Source organism: Eriocheir sinensis, chromosome 15 (assembly GCF_024679095.1).
Source record: "Eriocheir sinensis breed Jianghai 21 chromosome 15, ASM2467909v1, whole genome shotgun sequence".
Lineage (NCBI taxonomy): Eukaryota > Metazoa > Arthropoda > Malacostraca > Decapoda > Varunidae > Eriocheir > Eriocheir sinensis.
Genome location: NC_066523.1, coordinates 4,920,045 through 4,937,226, shown reverse-complemented (window position 1 = coordinate 4,937,226; position 17,182 = coordinate 4,920,045). Strand labels below are relative to the sequence as shown.

Below are 17,182 nucleotides of genomic sequence, written 5' to 3'. Positions count from 1 at the left end.
ATAGACATTAAGGGGGGACACAACCCCTAACACAATTCCTACCATTGTATCTTTTTAGTTTCATGGTGCTACCTACACATGTACTAATAGTTGTATAATCACACACTGTCCTGCCTAGGGGTTGGGATGGCATGTTCCTCACTTCTCCCTTGTTGTTTACCTGCAACAGTATACTATTAATCAATCAATCAAATATCAATAAAAAAAAGGTTCAGGTCTTTCGACGTGAAACTTTTAGGATATATTTAAAACATGAATACACACATTATCTGAGCAAGCTTTTCTTTCACAGGAGCTGCCGATACAAAGGCCTGGATGGGGAGACATCCCAAGCCACCGGTGACATCAAGATTAAGATCAAGATCGAGGTATCTGTGACATCAAGATCAAGGTCAAGATCAAGTAAACAGACAACAGATCCGCGGCTCCTGGCTGAAGAGGACGAGGAAGCCTCGTATCCGGCAGTTATCTTAACGCCGGGGAGGCGTCACAAGTAAACTGTTCTTGCTGCAATCCAACGACTGTTTCCACCAAAGGATTCTGGCACAACTAGTGTACGCAAACTTTCCTGAAGAAATCGGGGCAACTGGACAGCATCCACCCCACACCCTGGTGACACACCGACAGAACAACAACATCCGCTAACATTCCCACTGACGGGGCTCAGGAGACAGTTCTCAGAAGACAACTACGGGTAGGTCTGCTGTCACGGACGTACTTGCACGACGTCCAAGATGTTAAAAAAAGGATAGATTGGTAAATCTGACACCTATAAACTACTTACCTGGTGGGGTGGGGCCCCCCTTATCTGGGTCCATTCATGCAATAACCAGGGGTAGGGGCGTGGCCTGAGACAAAAACTTACACGCCAGTCAGATGGGCTCTTAAGAATTAAAAGTTTAAGGTAATTGTGGAGACCAAGATTCCACAGATTCAGAGGCAAACCTCACAGTCTCTCAGACCATGCTTTTCAACTTCAAGAAACGTGCACCTTCTGCAAAGTCTCTGCATTCCTTGGAGAGGGAACCACCATTGCCACTGTACATCGGAATGAGGATTCACACAGACCCAGGTCTAAAAAGCTCATCACACAGTTACATGACTTGGGTCTCAGTGTTAGTTAAGACAAAGTTTTTCAGCTTAAGAACCAGCTTGCAACTGCTGTTTGCAGGGACTTTCAGGACAAAGGAGCTGTCCTTCCTGCTCAGCTACAATATGGAATGCCGAGACTTTGCAGAAGGTGCACGTTTCTTGAAGTTGAAGAGCATGGTCTGAGAGACTGTGAGGTTTGCCTGTGAATCTGTGGAATCTTGATCTTTAAGGTCAGCACCATTCAACAGCATAGACACCAGGGTCTTGAGAGTAGATGGCACTGACTCTTCTTGGCAACCAGAAGGAAATTTACCATCGAGGTGGAAACCTTTGTAGTTGACAATCTCCTTGCACACTATCTTGGCAGCCTTAGCCAGCAATAGTGCATCACCTTCATAAATGCATGCCATGGCCTGCTTCAGCATGTGCTGCATCCCTTGTTCAAAAAACAATCTTAATTTTGCCAGCACATTTCTCTTGTGCTTGTGGAAAGTATGCTAGAACTTTCTCCTTGAAGTGGGTTCAGTTAGTCTCCTTCTCAACACCAAGGTTCCGCAGCAGCTTTTCATACAGCTGATACAAGTAAAAAAATTGAAGTAGAAGGTCCCATCGTCCACACAGTTTTCTATATGGATAAAGAGCTCCACAAGTGTTATTGCCTTCATCCTCTTTTCCTCAGAAGAGACTCCTGATTCCTGCCCTTGTTGCCGCATCCTTGATTGATAGTGATTACGTTGAGCTGTTAAGCACTGCAGATGATATTTGGCTTTAAGTGCTATGAGCCCGCCACCTTCTATTTTAGCCATTAATTCTGTTTCCTGAAGCTGAGTAGCCATCTGTCTTATGTTCTCATCCTCTCCAAGTGTTCTAACTTCATGGGGGTGTCCATCCTCTCCACAACAAATTAGACAGGCCATTTTGTCCATCGACTGACGCCGAGGTCATTTCTCCCCAGAGTTGCTGCTCCCTGTAGTCTCCGCCTTGTCTCACTTTTTGGTAGCTCTCTCCAGTTTGTCTTTACTGACTTGATGTTACAGGATTTGTGCCATGCACCCCGGTTTTGGACCAGTTCACCTATAGTCATCTCCAAAATTCAGTACCACTGGCAATGCACCCAGACCTCTAAAAGCATTAGCGTTATTCAGGAAGTGACTGTATGATTTTGTTTAGTCCTCGCTTCCTTGTGCATTGAGTGGGCATTTCAGAGGCTCTGTAGTTTTTTTTCTTGGAAGATGGCTTCAATCAATCTTGCTAGTTCAATCTGAAAATATAGGAATGTTGTAATTAGTAATATATTATACGTACCATAATTTTTTTTTCTCACTAATCAACCATCCAACTCTAATCTAAATGGTATGGTTGTATTTCTTTGCCCCTGAAAATGTGTGTTTAGACACCAATATCATGATCCTAAGTGGCTTAGCAGCTGAGATATTGGAAGATATAGGTTTTTATATGATAGCAATCATGAAAATCCAAGATGGCTGCCAATAATGTATCAGGAGGAAGTGGTGCCTATCAAAAATGGAAAGCTAAGGTAATGGGTAGCATGTGGATAAAATTGGTGCTTTTGTCTGGAACGTCCACATCCATCTGCTAAGCTGCCTGACTATTTAACTTTTAAAAGATACAAAATGCATGTGTCCAAAAGGAACAAACTGAACTTAAATGCACGAAGGACAAGTGTGACATTTTTGTCACGTTTGAAAAAATCCATGTAAATGGAAATATATATATAAAAAATTATATACATGTCAACTGTGCAGCAAAATGAACATGAAGAAAGTATCAGATATTTTTTTATCAGTGAGAAAATAATTCAGGCGCAAGTGTAAACAAGGGGGTGATCGCTTCAACACCAACAATGGCAACTCTTTTCTAAAGTAACAATGTGTAACAGTATTACTTACCGCTACTTCATATAAAATAACGTGTCACCAAGAAAACTGAGTGACGACGCTTAACCATGCTTGTACCTAAACAAATGAGCGGACGGTTGTACACCAAACCTGACCACACGCGTAAGACACACTGCGTTTCCTTTGTATGGAGACAGGGATCATTGAGGTAAGACAGACCTTCTTCATAAACACTGTTTAACTTTCTTTAATTGATAGACACAAACAAAATTTCGATATTATTGACGAGATATTGAGAAGATAGGTCGATATTTACAAGAGCTTGTTTCTCCATTTTGTGCTTACCTTTTAACATTCTTACCTAAAATACGTGTTCAGCAAACCTTGAAGCCCATTCAAGTTTGAAATTTCACACTTCCTTATGTTTTTAAAATGTATTAAAATATTACAACAACTAGAATTATGATGCAGAATAATAATAAAAAAATATGATGTAGTATATACAAACTTTACACCCGTTACCCTTCTGACAGTGTGTCTGTATCCGCCATGTTTATTTGTCTCAAAGCAGTAAGTACCTTCGGATATCTTAGAAGGACCAGTTCTTGTAGATTCCAGCAAATATTACGGGTTTTAAATGTAAAATATTGGGATTTGATAAAGATCTGAATACATATGAGACCTCAAAAATGACCTCATAGTGGGGAGGGCTATGAATGTCAGGCGAAAAATCTTCACCTGACACTCATAGTTTGAACCCGTTCATTATATATTTTTTTCAAATGACTGCCCAAATTGGAGGGTGCGTCTTATGAGCCCGTGCATCTTATGAGCCGTCAAATACGGTATTCAAAGGTTTATTTGGAAAATCTAAAATCAAGGACACTAAGGTTTGCAAAATCAAGGCTCTCTTGTACTTCAACTGATAAAAAATATTTTTTTATTACTTTCAGTTGTACTACTCAAGATGGATCTTCAAAAGCAACAGGAAGAAAAGTTTCGAGAGGCTTGCTGCTTTGGGGATACTGATGCTGTCATGACATTGATCTCAAGAGGTGTTAATGTTAACAGTCCGCATGAAATTAATGGCTGGTGAGTTCCTTTGTGAATAGTATTATCATCATCCATTCACTTTAGTAGAAAGATTTTTCCCAATCATTTCCACCACTCTGTCTAATGTTAGTGTACGTACTCCAATCCTTCTACAATATATGCTGTAATTTCCTCTCTCCATTTGGTTTTCAGTCTTTCCTGACTTTTACAATTCCTGGGTTGCCACTCTGGTTGTCCATCTGTCACCAGTTCTATTCCTGATATGACCTTTCCATGTCCAATTTTTATTCTCAATAATATAATCAATAACCTTTGTCAATCTCCTAACCCATGATACATGCTTCCTGTCTTTATGTTATACCAGCATTTCACTCTTCATTTCTCTTTTTCTTCGCATCATTTGTAAGGCGTCAAGTTTCTGAACTGTATATTATGAGTGGCAAGATTTATATATTGTACACCTTTCCCTTCAGGGAAAGTGGCAGGTTGCTTTTCATGGTATGTATTATTATATTACCAAAAGTACTCCATCCCATTCATATTTCTTTTAAATTTCTTTTGTGAAGTGGGTTTGCACTGCAGTACCCTCCCAAGTTTTGTGCTTACTTTGTTCCAAAGGTATAGTGCTAAACTTGAGGATCGCGAAACTCAGGGTATTGAAAACACTGAAAAAGTGCTCATTTGTTCCCGCCCATGGAGAAGCTGCCTTTTTTTTCCCCATGTTACTCCTTTGTTATCTCAAAATACGTACCTTGGAAAAAGGAAGAATATATGAAAAGAGAACGAGTCGTCTTGAAGCCGCAGCTGAAGGTGGCTGCCTCATGATTGGCTGACAGTTCTGAAAACACACTTGTGATTCGCTGAGTCTGGTGATGTCATCAATGGTGCTCACCCAATCAGTGGTCTCTAACTATGACAAAACGAAAGCTTTGTGAATTTGAAGTCAACGTTGATAGTTAAATCAATAGTTTGTAGTTTTTATTACAGGCCATTAGCGGGCATCTCTGTGAATACTGCCCGAGCATGCGTGAACACGTTCATCCAAATACTAGTTTCTTGAGAATTTTGTACAGAGATTCAAAGTTCGCTGCATTTCACAGGAAACTCATTGAAATTCTAGTCAGAATCTCGGTCACCAGCATGTCGGTTATTTTCTCGTGAGGTCAGCAAGTTGTGATAACAAGAAGAAGAACGTGTCAGCTGATCGGTCCAGCTGCTATCCACTTATTTATTCCAGTACCACAATGAGTTCCACAAAGCTAGATAAGCTTGGAGTAACCAGGGTGAATAGGTCTTGGACTTGTCTTGTCTAAGCGTAGCCACAGCCTCATTGTGTCTAGGTCCTCACTGCTAAGTTCTCGTAGCACTTAACGATAGCAAGCTGTAACATACTCTCCCTTTGTCTCCGAGCTAACCATTCATGAACCAACAAATGCTTTCTTTTCAAAAAAATGTTTTTCTTCAGCAAACACCACAAAGCAACTGCTGCAAAGTCTGGATCCATTGTTTGTTTTGCTTTTCAGCTGATACATCCCAGAATGCAATAGTCCTCCGTGTGACCAAACCTGATGATAAATTCGAGTCAGAAAATTGTCCGGAGATAATTACGGTGGAAAATTCCTGAGAAACTAGCTTGTGTGACTGCGCCTTTAACCCCTAAAGGACAGGGGGTGGCTGTATTTTCGGTACTGCTGGGACCAGCCTTCCCGCGCTAAACCCGGAAATTGCCTGTATTCACACACTCTCTACGGTTAACCTACATTGCACGAGTGAATAAGATGGATTTTGTACTAACCACCAAGCCCTTTTCCTTCTAAAGATGCCATCCAAAAGTCTCTATGTGCCGTGGTTACGGAGAAACAGTGAGTTGAATCGGATAGACTTCTGGGGTGAGCACGCTGATTATAACTACCTCCGGCCCTTCCCCGATAAAGCGGCTATAGCTGCCTCCGGTCCTTTAGGGGTTAAGCTGCTGGTGTTACACTGGGCCTTTTTGCTCTAACCGCGTTGGCGATAGGGGCAACTGGCAACTCCAACTTTTCCGGGTGTGCGTCACACACAGCCAAGGTCAGTTGCCTGTATTCACAATGTAAACAAAGCAGTTGCCCTGTATCAATATGGTGCCATCTGCTAAAGTGTGGTTGTGCTGCTGTTACCCAAATTATGGACTTATTGCTGCAGTTAGATGAAAGGAAGAAGCGGTTGTGGGCACGATCGTAGCTTCAAAGATGGGCGGACTGGAGTGTTTACCCAAACCTTGTCGGAGAACTGTGCTGTGAAGATGGAGTCCTACAATTTTCATAGAATGGAGGAGATAATTTTTTGAACTGTGGTCCCACAGCACGGGGTGTTCTCTTATCCTGGGTAGGCGGTGGCCGAAGTGATAGCGTACTGGACCCACATTCGCCGCGTGATGGACGACGCGGGTTCGAATCCTCACGCTACCACTCGGATTTTTCGGTCACCGCCGAGTGGCTTAAAACTACCCACATGTCCTGAAGACCACCCATCAACCCGGACTCTAGAGGAAGCTGTCCAAGCGAATCAAGTACGAGTTCCGGGGGGCAGCATGAGCCAATGCAAGATGGCGCCACTATAAAAAACACTCGCCTGCGCCAGAACGGGCTGGGCCGACCATCAGGCCCCACCTGGAAGAAGCCTTGGGCCGACCATCAGGCCCCACCGGGAAGATGCCTACCGGCGCAATAGGCAACAACGTAAAAAATAAAAAAAAATAAATAAATAAATAAATAAATAGTAAACAGAGCAGCTCTGTCAGTCCACTTGACGGGTTTCTTGGCAGGCCATTTTCCACTGCTCCTCACTCCTCAGCCACTGCCATCGTGTTTATTTACACACAGCCGCACGGATGCTCGTATCCCCAACCATTTTCCATCCATACGGACAACCGACAACTCACTCCTGGTTGTGCATATGGGCAACCGCGGTTGCCAGTAGCCCCAACGGTTGGAGGAAAACAGCCAGTGTGATACCGCCTTAAGGAATCGTGTGTGACACTGACAGTAGGTAGACATGACCTGTACATGTCAAAGGCTCAAAGCAGTGCAAAACTCGGAGCGATAATGCATGAAGGTCGGGGTGGTAAGAATTTAGGATTAAGCATGAAACTCAAGGATTGCGAAAATCAGATAGCACAAAACTCTGGAGTGTACTGTAGTTAAGATTATGCACTTCGATGGTGGATAGATTCTACTGCCACTTGGCTGAGGAGAAAATTGTCCTTTTTTTTTTAACCATGGGATATCTCTCTCTCTCTCTCTCTCTCTCTCTCTCTCATTAGATTTGTTCTTTACAGGACTGGACTACATTGGGCTTGCAAAAGAGACAATGTGGAGGTGGTACGATTATTACTGACAAAAGGTGCTGATATAGACATCGAAAACAACCAGGCTCAAAAACCAGCCCATTTAACTACCAATCTACAAATTCTTCAACTGCTCGGTATGGATGTGCTGTGTTGCTGTCACTCTTCCCTGTGAGTTTTTATTAAAACAGATATATCATTCATTGAAAGGGATCAAAATGAAGACTAGTCTTTGATGGTTATTGGTAGTAGTCAGCATCTTTGGATTTTAAGCTTTTAATGTATTTAAATGTCCATCTAATCAAAAACTATATTGCTTGTCCCACCACAATGCCATAAGCCAGGAATGTGGAGCACTGATTGTTTCCCTTTCAAATATCTCTCAAGATGAAGATTTCAGTGAAAGGAAAGGGAGTCAAGATGTACTCCATTGTAGAATTCAGATTGCCAAAGATTTTTACATAGTTTGTAGAATTAAGTGAGAAAGAAACAGCACAGACATGTTTAGTGATAGAAGGACAATAGGGATGTGGTGGCTGAGTGGTCAGTGTGCAGCGTTGTGTCGTGGAGGATCTGGGTTCAAGTCTCAGTCACAACTACAAGTTGACAGTTTTCAGTCATTGTCGAGTGGCTCAAGACTACCCACACACTCTCAGCATCTATCAACCTGGACTCCAACAAAACTCTACAAAGGATCAAAAATGAGTTCGGGGGGGGCAACGTGAGCCAAGCAACGCCTGCATATTCCAAAATCTGAAAATATCCGAAATCCACAACACATTCGGTCCCAGGGATTTCGGATAAGGGATTCTCAACCTACATGTATATACAGTAAACCCTTGATATAATGGACCCGCTTATAATGGATTTTGGATATAACGGACAAGGTCAGATGGTCAGAAATCCATGGGGACTGACCGAGAATAGTTTTAGAACCACCTGCTTCCTGTTACAACAACAGAGTCTGCTAGCCACCTCACCCTCTTCCCTTTATCTGTTGCCCTATCCTTCGGTTACCGTAGTCTTTTTCAGCCCACCTGATGAATTATTTTCCTCCATGTGGTTTCCATTCAAATGAAGAACATATTTATACCACAAGAGAGTCTTATGCATCAGTCCAGTATGTAAATGTAATGGGAAATAGCCAGTGTTTGTGAGTGTCGGTATTGACACAGCTTATGGGGTCGAGGGGGGCTAAGCCCCTCAGTTAGGTAGGTTAGGTTAAGTTATGTTTGGTTAGTAAATTTATTGGGCACTCAGTGTGGGGCGCGGAAATACGCAGCGCGGGACGGGACATGGCGCTGGCGTGCGTGGTCCAGTTCTTGGGCTGGTGTTGCGAGAAATACCTCCTTGCAAAAATAAGTCGCTCTCCTGTCCACCACACGTGCACTGGAGGAATACATGGTAGGAAAATATTAATTTGCTTGGTTTTGTTCTAGTTTGTCCACTTGTGATCTTTTTGAGCAGTGAGTGAAATGTAGAAACTGTAAGCAAGTTGAACATCTCTCTCTGCAAGTTATTTTGTGGCTGCAGCTGTGGGTTGCGGTGGTGGGTGCACAACAGGCATTGAAAATTCAATCATTTAATGATTTGTGACAGAAACAGTTATCAGATTTTTTCATAACACACCAAAAACTAACAAAAACAAAGTTTCGTCTGCCAGTGCGAGTTTAGCGCACTTGTAAAGTTTTACCCATACCATTACAATACCCCCCCGCCCCGCCCCACCCTGCCCGCAGTGCCCCCCACACTGCCAACCTGCCAGACCCAGTGCCTCACAGTCCATCGCAAAGTGTGCAACGTGGCTATACAGACAACGTGCAGACAACATACGCAATAAAAAGAACCTATATTTATTTGGTTCGTCGGTATTATTTTACGTTTTTTTAATTTTCAATGCTTATTGCGGACTTTCGGCATTTACGGATTAAGTTCTCCCTCAATTAGTCCGTTATATCAAGGGGTAACTGTGTGTGTGTGTATATCTATATATATATATATATATATATATATATATATATATATATATATATATATATATATATTATTATTTTTATTTTTTTTGTCAATGCAGGTGCAGAGGGCCCCACGACATGTGAAGGAACAGCTGGAAATGAAGAGTCACTCCCTATTACACCTAATTATCTATCGAACCCTCCCAACGACTACAAAGTTCAAGTAAACCCTGGCAGCGCGAAGAACTTGTTTGGGAAAGCCCAGACAAATGGAATTGAAAGTACAGACACCTGCAGTGCTCCCCTGATAGGAAAAGGTGTACCAGCTTCTCCTGCTCAGTCGTCTATCTCCACTTCTATGCAGGATATTTTGCCGAGACAAAGTAAAGGTTAGAAATTAGTACAGTAGGATCTCACCATTTACAATTTCCAAATTGATGTTTTCGTTTTACCCTGATTAACTCTAAAGACACTTGTTAAATGGATTATATACTCCACCACCCCTGGACTTTCATATGTTTTTACCATTTGAACCTCCAATCACTATATACTTTATTTGGCTGAAGATATATGAACTGTTATTCCATCAACACATAATATAAAACTTACCTTAAATAATTGATGAGGTTTTTGGTATGATGATTGTTATGAGGTTTGTGCTTGGAGCCTACCATGGTGTACCAATTAGAACATCCAAACACTGGCCTCTTGCACTGGGCTTACTCACTTCTACTAATATATCATCAAACGTGTAAAAGCCAACCTTTCCAATTATTGGTGATTATAGAGCTGAAAATATCCTACCACACCAGTACACAACCACATGTGCCCTTTTCCACTGTACTGGGACTTCCCCGGTCTTGATTGTATTTACCTAGTTGTGGTATATGGGAGAGGAGCTATGCTCGTGGTGTTGTCACTATACCTACTACAGTCATCCCCCGCCGTTGGGTATTTGATTCCGGACTTGGTAGCGATCTTGAAACATGACAGCGGGACTATAACCCTATGGGAAAATATGCATTTGGGGAAGTCACCTCTGACACGTCATATAAAACATGTTTTTTTCGTTCCCAAAAGTAGCCCAATTTGCGATAAGTAGCCCAATCTGGCAACACTGCAGTGTGGCGGCGTGTGAATTTTTTTTTTTTTAGGATAATGTTGCTATGAGAAAATCTCGACCAATAGCAGTCGTCCCTGAGTGAGCTGCTGGCCAATAGGAAAGCATGACGTCACAGTCTAACCGTGACGTCACTCAGGAGCAACCTAAAGGCGGTGTCACACTAGCACTTTTTCCGTCAACTTTTTCCGTGCTTTTCTGAAAATCGTCGATATCTTGGCTGCGGCCTGTCACACACAAACGGTGTTTCGTCTGAAACTTTCCGTCGGCACAGACCATGGGAATGTAAACAAACATGGAGTCCATGCTGCGGCAAAGATACGCTGCTCTGAACCTAATACTGTGTATTGTGAGACTTAGACAAGCTAAACAAGCCAAAAAGCGTGCATGGATGCGCTCATGGTTGGCTCGTCGGGAAAGAGAAAGTGTGTACCACAGGCTGTTAAAAGAGCTGAGTTTAGAGGATCATGAGACTCTGAAGAATTGGATCAGGTTGGACAAGAGCCAGTACCACAGACTTCTGGAGTTAGTGACACCTCTTATTGCCAGAAGTGACACCAGGATGAGGAAGGCTGTCACTGCAGGAGAGCGTTTGAGACAGGTTGAAGCCACGCGGAAAGTCTCGGTCTTGGTCTTGGAAATGTAAACAAAGGCGGAAATTTGCAGGCGGAAACGATCCTGATCGTCTGACAAATTCATGCGATAAGTTCATGCGGAACGATGAAAATCGACGAAATGGCATTAATCGACGGAAAAGTGCTAGTGTGACACCGCCTTAACGTCCATTGCCCCGCCTCCTCCTCTCTCTCCTTCCCTCCTCTCCCGTCCCCCCTCCTCTCTGCCTCCCTCCCTCCCTCCTCTCTGCCTTCCTCCCTCCTCTCTCCCTTCCCCCCTCCTCTCTGCCTCCCTCCCTCCTCTCTGCCTTCCTATTTAGCGTCAATGCATCTGCGTATACGCGAAACTGGGGCCGCGTATAAGCTGGGGGGGTCACAATTAGTTGACCGCGAATACGCGAAACCGCGATGGGTGAGACCGCGAACGGCGGGGGGTGACTGTATAAACCAACTTGGCCTTAAAATCATGAATTGTCTTTGCATGGAACACTACAGGCTTCCTTTTCCATCTTCCTTCCATGACCTCTTGATTCTCTTGTATCCCATATTATTAGATCTTCTTTGTCCACTTTCTCCATGCCACTCAGCACCCTGTAAACTGCAATCAGATCTGTTCTCTTCCTCCTCAGTTCCAGTGTTGGTAGGTTCAGCTGCTTCAATCTTTTCATCATATCCTCATCCAGATACAGTAGAACCTCGTTTATTTGGCAGTAGGTGATTTATATTCTACTTCCCTTTACTTTAACCATTGTTGCTATATGCAACCGTGTGTGAGTTAACCAAAGGGAATATTTGTTTTACAAGAATCACATATTCATTGACAGTATTTCCATTTGATTGAAATTACAAATTAAATATTACATGGGGGTAATCTTGTCGTGTTTGATATTTATACATACTATCTTTTTTACAGAAATGGTACTTAAGGTGAGAATAGCAAACTCAGATGATCCTGATTTCATTGAAATTGATCTTCAAAAAGCACAAATCAACTACAGTTACCTCCTGACAACTTGCTGCAAGGAAATGGCTGTGAATCCTCAGATGGTGGAAAGAATAAGGTTTGTTTAAGCTATATGTTTCATGTAAGAGGAAGTTTTGTGTGTGTGTGTGTGTGTATATATATATATATATATATATATATATATACATATATATATATATATATATATATATATATATATATATATATATATATATATATATATATATATATATATATATATATACACACACAAATAGCTGGAAAGCTGAGCAACTTGATTAATGTCTCACTATCACAAGGGAAGGTACCAATGGACTGGAAATTAGCTAACATCGTCTGAATATATAAAGAAGATCCGTTAAACTATAGGCCAGTGCCATTAACAAGTGTAGTAGCCAAGATGTGTGAGAAAATTATAAAAAAACCAGATGGGTGAAATATTTAGAAAGCAACGGTATATTAACGAATAGTCAATTCGGATTCAGAGGAGGACGATCTTGTGTAACTAATCTGATCAGCTTCTACTCAAGAGTAATTGATATAATACAGGAAAGGGACGGTTGGGCAGAAAGCATTTGATAAAGTACCACACAAGCGATTAATATGGAAACTCATCATGTTGGAGGTCTGGGAGGTTCAATATTGGATTGGATTATAGACTTTTGACGAAGAGAGAAATGAGAACAGTAATTAGGAACAATAAATCAAGCTGGACGGAAGTGACTAGTGGAGTCCCCCAGGGATCAGTGTTGGCTCCGATTATGTTTGCAATATATATATATTACATGACTGAAGGGGTGACAAACTATATGAATATGTTTGCTGATGATGATGCTAAAATAATGAGGAGGGTGGCTAATGAGGAAGACTGTGTAGCCCTAAGCCAGGATCTTGATAGAATAAGTGAATGGTCATGCAAATGGGAAATGACATTCAATACAAAGAAGTGTAGTGTCTTGGAGTTTGGTAAGAGCAATAGACGAATATTGGGGAACTACTCCGTGAGTAATGAAAGAATCATGAAAAAAACAGAGGAAAAAGATCTGGGGGTGATCATAACAGACAAGTTACCCTTTGGAAAGCATATAAATCAGATAACTGGGAAACATACAATCTTCTTAGAAACATAAAAGCAGCATTTACATATCTAGATGAAGAAATGGTGAAGAAACTAATAACATCGATGATACGTCCAAGACTAGAATATGCTGTTGTTCATCACCTCTGCCATCTCTGCTGGGTCCTCATATGTGGTTCCATCCATTTTCAGTTTATTGATTTTTTCTCTATTCTTCAATTTGCCATTCACATGTCTATAGAATAGTTTGGGTTGGTCTTTGCACTTGTCGATTATATCTTTTTCATACTTCCTTTTTTCTTGTGTGTGTGTGTGTGTGTGTGTGTGTGTGTGAGAGAGGCTAAGAGGCGATGTCTGTACTTCACACCCAGGCTCTAATTCGATAATTGGAGACACACATGTGGCAGCTTGGTGGACAAGGACATACCTGCTATGTTATGACCTTCTTACACCTCAAAACCTCACTTCTGGACACTTTTTAATATTTTAGTTGAATTGATGTTTTTTTCATAAATTGAGTTGGTATTGGTGATTTTTTCTTAAGTCTGAATTGGATTTAAATAGGAATTAGTAAAGAAAAATACTGACCTCAGTTCTGCTAGGTAAAGAAAATTTTATGACCTTTGGTGTACATAACAAGAAAGATTTGACAAAATTTTGGCGGGATAAAATGTCTTGTCCACTGAGAAATGCAGTAGTCAGAATGTGTAGCTTCCCATGGGTGCCTAAAATTAATTTCTCCATTCATTCCTCAATTTTAATTCATGCTAAATCCACTCTTATTCTCTCATCAAATTAACCAATATAGCATTTAACCTTTCCTTAACAAACATTATTACACCACCTATTTTCTACCTCTTCTCCTCTTAAATATTCACTTTGAATTCAAACAACTCGATGATTATCTCATAGTGTCAGTTTTAGGTTATATTTAAAATTGTATCAATGTTAAATATATTTTTTCTCATACCCACCCTATTTTGTGTATAAATTTAACAAATTAAGAACATAAAACAATAAGTTGGCTTTGATTTTAATCTTAGTTTTCAATCTTTACCCACTCAGAAAACTCCCAAACACTCGCCTAAGAAATGACAAAGATGTCCAGCGCCTTACTGACTACACAGAACTGGAGCTGGTGATGAAGGGACAAAGTCTGCTACCTCTTGCAAGAGAGGACGCTCAATCCACTTCAAAAAACAATTACAGATCAATCCATGGTTACAAAACTCAGACCATTTTGTACTAATTATTTTCTCCTTAGCATCACCTTTCATCATCAGGGTATCAGAACTACCCATTAAAGAAGATTTTAAGTAAGTGTGTTTGTGTGTACATGTGTGTGTGTATGTGTTTTTACCTAACTGTAATAAAAAAGAAATGAGTTATGATCGTTTGGGTCCTATCATTGAGTCGGTCTTATCAAATTTCAAACTCATTTAAGTTGTTGAATTGAATAACTTCTTTGTCTATGTTGTTCCACTGCTCAATACATCTATTGAGAAAGCTGTATTTCTTGGTATCTTTCAAGCATATACAGTATGTGATTGTTGAGGCAGTGATGCTCTCCTACCCCCCTGACCAGACCTGTCAAAGTACTGGATGTCATATAGGATGAGTTGGGGATGAACCGTACATGTGAACATAACGTACAGGGGCTTCCATGGCCACATTTACAGGTTTAGAATGATCTCTCTCTAACAGGTATTAGAGAAAATGGGTGTGCTTTTTTTTTTTTTTTTTTTTTTTTTTTGATGTAATATTTCGCCACCAATTAATGGTCTCTGGTATACATTAAACTAAGAGCGTGCTGATGAGGCACAGAGTACTGGGATATGTCTAGATGTGATGAAAGTGAACTTCAATGTCACAGGATGACATGAGTGCTTGTTTAAATGTAAATGGCATCGTATGGATAATCTGTACAGAGGGATCTTAACCCCTTCACTACGGCTGGGTGAAAACGGCGCCCTGGCCCATATCTGGGCTGGCCGCGCACGCCAAATTTCAAATGGCGCTTCTGATTATAACAAGTTTTCAGCCATAATCTCAACATAATCATCATGTATTATATATAAAAACATGCAAAATTAAATGGGGCACATAGAGAAACATAAATTATTTGATAATTTTGAAATGTTAGCATAAATATACAGAGAAATTTGTGAGAGATTAGCATCTCTCTCTCTCTCTCTCTCTCTCTCTCTCTCTCTCTCTCTCTCACACACACACACAGATTAGATGGTTAGAAAGGAAGGGAATGGTCGAGGAACAGCAAGTTGAAACTTGTTGAAGAGGTGCCTCCCCCATTCTCTCTCTCTCTCTCTCTCTCTCTCTCTCTCACACACACACACACACACACACACACACAGATTAGATGGAGGGAGAAAGAGGGAGAGCGTGCATCTCTCTCTCTCTCTCTCTCTCTCTCTCTCTCTCTCTCACACACACACACACACACATACACACACACACACCCTGGAGGGAGGAGGTAGAAGGAAGGAAGGAAGAATGAAAGAGAACAGAAACAGCGGGATGGATGTAAAGGTGGGGCAGGGAGGGGAGGCCGTGTCCTCGAGCCGAGGGGGTGGTGAGATAAGCACTCACTACCCAGCCACTTGGCAACTCAAAGGAAGAGGAACTCAACAACTCCACACATACATATATATCATTTCTTTCTCATTATTTTTGTTATTTTCTGTTAGAATTGATTGTTACTGTCAAGTACAAATGCACGTAAGACACACTTACGTCATTACACTATAATAACATTGAAAGTCAAATAAGACACCGTATCATATACGGAGTCTCTTGGTAGAGTCAGAACAGAATACAGGATCACTCAGCACCAAATAAAACTAAATGTAATAAAGACGCCAACATAGGTGTCGCCGTCAGGACGCCGATGTCGGCGTCGCCGTATATTGCACTGGGCGCTTCAGGACGCCAACGTTGGTGTCGCCATACAGAAAGGGTTAAATATAAAGTGTCCACACCATAAACAAAGAGTTTGTGCTTATTGTATTTGTAATTTTGTATATGTGTCAATAATAGTATTATACAAAATGCAGCCATGTAATCCATGAGAGTGACACCTACACAAGTACCGTAGCGATTTCATTCATTTACTCATAATCCTTTAAGGTGTTTTACCAGTATGTTTCATGTGTTTTGTAACAGAACAAATCTATTGCTAGCTACATTTAACTAAGGGGGTGCATATCCCATAAACATCCTCTGAAAGTCTCATACCTTTGAAAGTCAATGAAAATTGGTGAGGGAGGCACCTTCATCTTCCCAGAAATAGAGGACATAGGTGACGTAAAACCTGACCAAGTGATAGGGGTCTTGCTGCCCCCTATGTCAGCACCCCACCCAATGGAGATCAGAGATTTGCACTTGCAATGCCTTCAGCTGGAATATCTGTTCAGTTACCTCTTTCCATAGCTCTATGTTTTGGACTTTTACTTCAATCCTATGAATTTATTGCCACTTGCCAATTTTGCCATAAACAAATTGCTTTCAGCCAAATTGCCATGCTTCTTGACTGATTAATTGACCCACTTTTGTTAATTTATGATGGGACTCAACTCACGGACTCACCTCTTTGAATATCTGTGTGTGTGTGTGTGTGTGCGATAGTTTTGTTTCCATGTCAGTAATGCAATAAGAAAACCAAGGGACCTAGCTCGAATTAATCAACTTGATAATTTGAAATTTGAGCAAAATAATTTTGATTTCGCACAATTCCTACCTATACATGGAAGAAATATTATTTGTTTTGTAGACCTATTAACAGCTTCTTTTATACTCCTATACATAATGATATTTGGAAAAACTACAAGAGTGAAATAAAGAATGCAGCACTTTAAGAGGTTCTGAATTTATTACAAGTGTCTGGAAAGGTGTAGAGTACTGCAAAAGAAAACTATAGTGGAGATTGAAATGAAAGTAGAGGTCAGAAAAAGGGTATATGTAAATCAGATATTTTCAGTAAAACCCCTAGTTTAGTAAACCCACAATATAACAAACTAATTGGAGGAACTCGCTTGTTTCCATGTATGTTTGTGCTCTAGTTTGCTATCTTTTTGTTTTCAGCAC

General features: G+C 41.0%; 1 protein-coding gene across 5 annotated transcripts; it reads left to right on the top strand.

Moving 5' to 3' along the window:
* The first annotated feature begins 335 nt into the window (after positions 1-335).
* On the top strand, positions 336-14,467 carry LOC126998805 (ankyrin repeat domain-containing protein 40-like). Of its 5 annotated transcripts, none has more exons than XM_050860889.1 (7): positions 336-694; positions 3,905-4,043; positions 7,321-7,466; positions 9,404-9,667; positions 11,648-11,728; positions 11,932-12,079; positions 14,147-14,467. In XM_050860889.1, exons 2-7 carry the CDS (start codon positions 3,919-3,921, stop codon positions 14,328-14,330), a joined length of 948 nt encoding a protein of 315 aa, XP_050716846.1. In that variant the 5' UTR covers positions 336-694; positions 3,905-3,918; the 3' UTR covers positions 14,331-14,467. The 5 variants fall into 5 exon arrangements, with proteins under 5 accessions (XP_050716846.1, XP_050716844.1, XP_050716848.1 ...); XM_050860887.1 differs by having other exon boundaries at positions 339-694; positions 9,404-9,673; XM_050860888.1 differs by lacking the exon at positions 336-694 and adding an exon at positions 1,003-1,115 and having other exon boundaries at positions 9,404-9,673.
* Positions 14,468-17,182: the final 2,715 nt, after the last annotated feature.

Coding starts and splice junctions, on each gene's coding strand:
- LOC126998805 (XM_050860887.1), top strand. CDS start 3,919: ATGGATCTTCAAAAGCAACAGGAAGAAAAGTTTCGAGAGGCTTGCTGC. Junction 7,467..9,403: donor ACAAATTCTTCAACTGCTCG/GTATGGATGTGC, acceptor TTGTCAATGCAG/GTGCAGAGGGCCCCACGACA. Junction 9,674..11,647: donor TTTGCCGAGACAAAGTAAAG/GTTAGAAATTAG, acceptor CTTCCTCCTCAG/TTCCAGTGTTGGTAGGTTCA.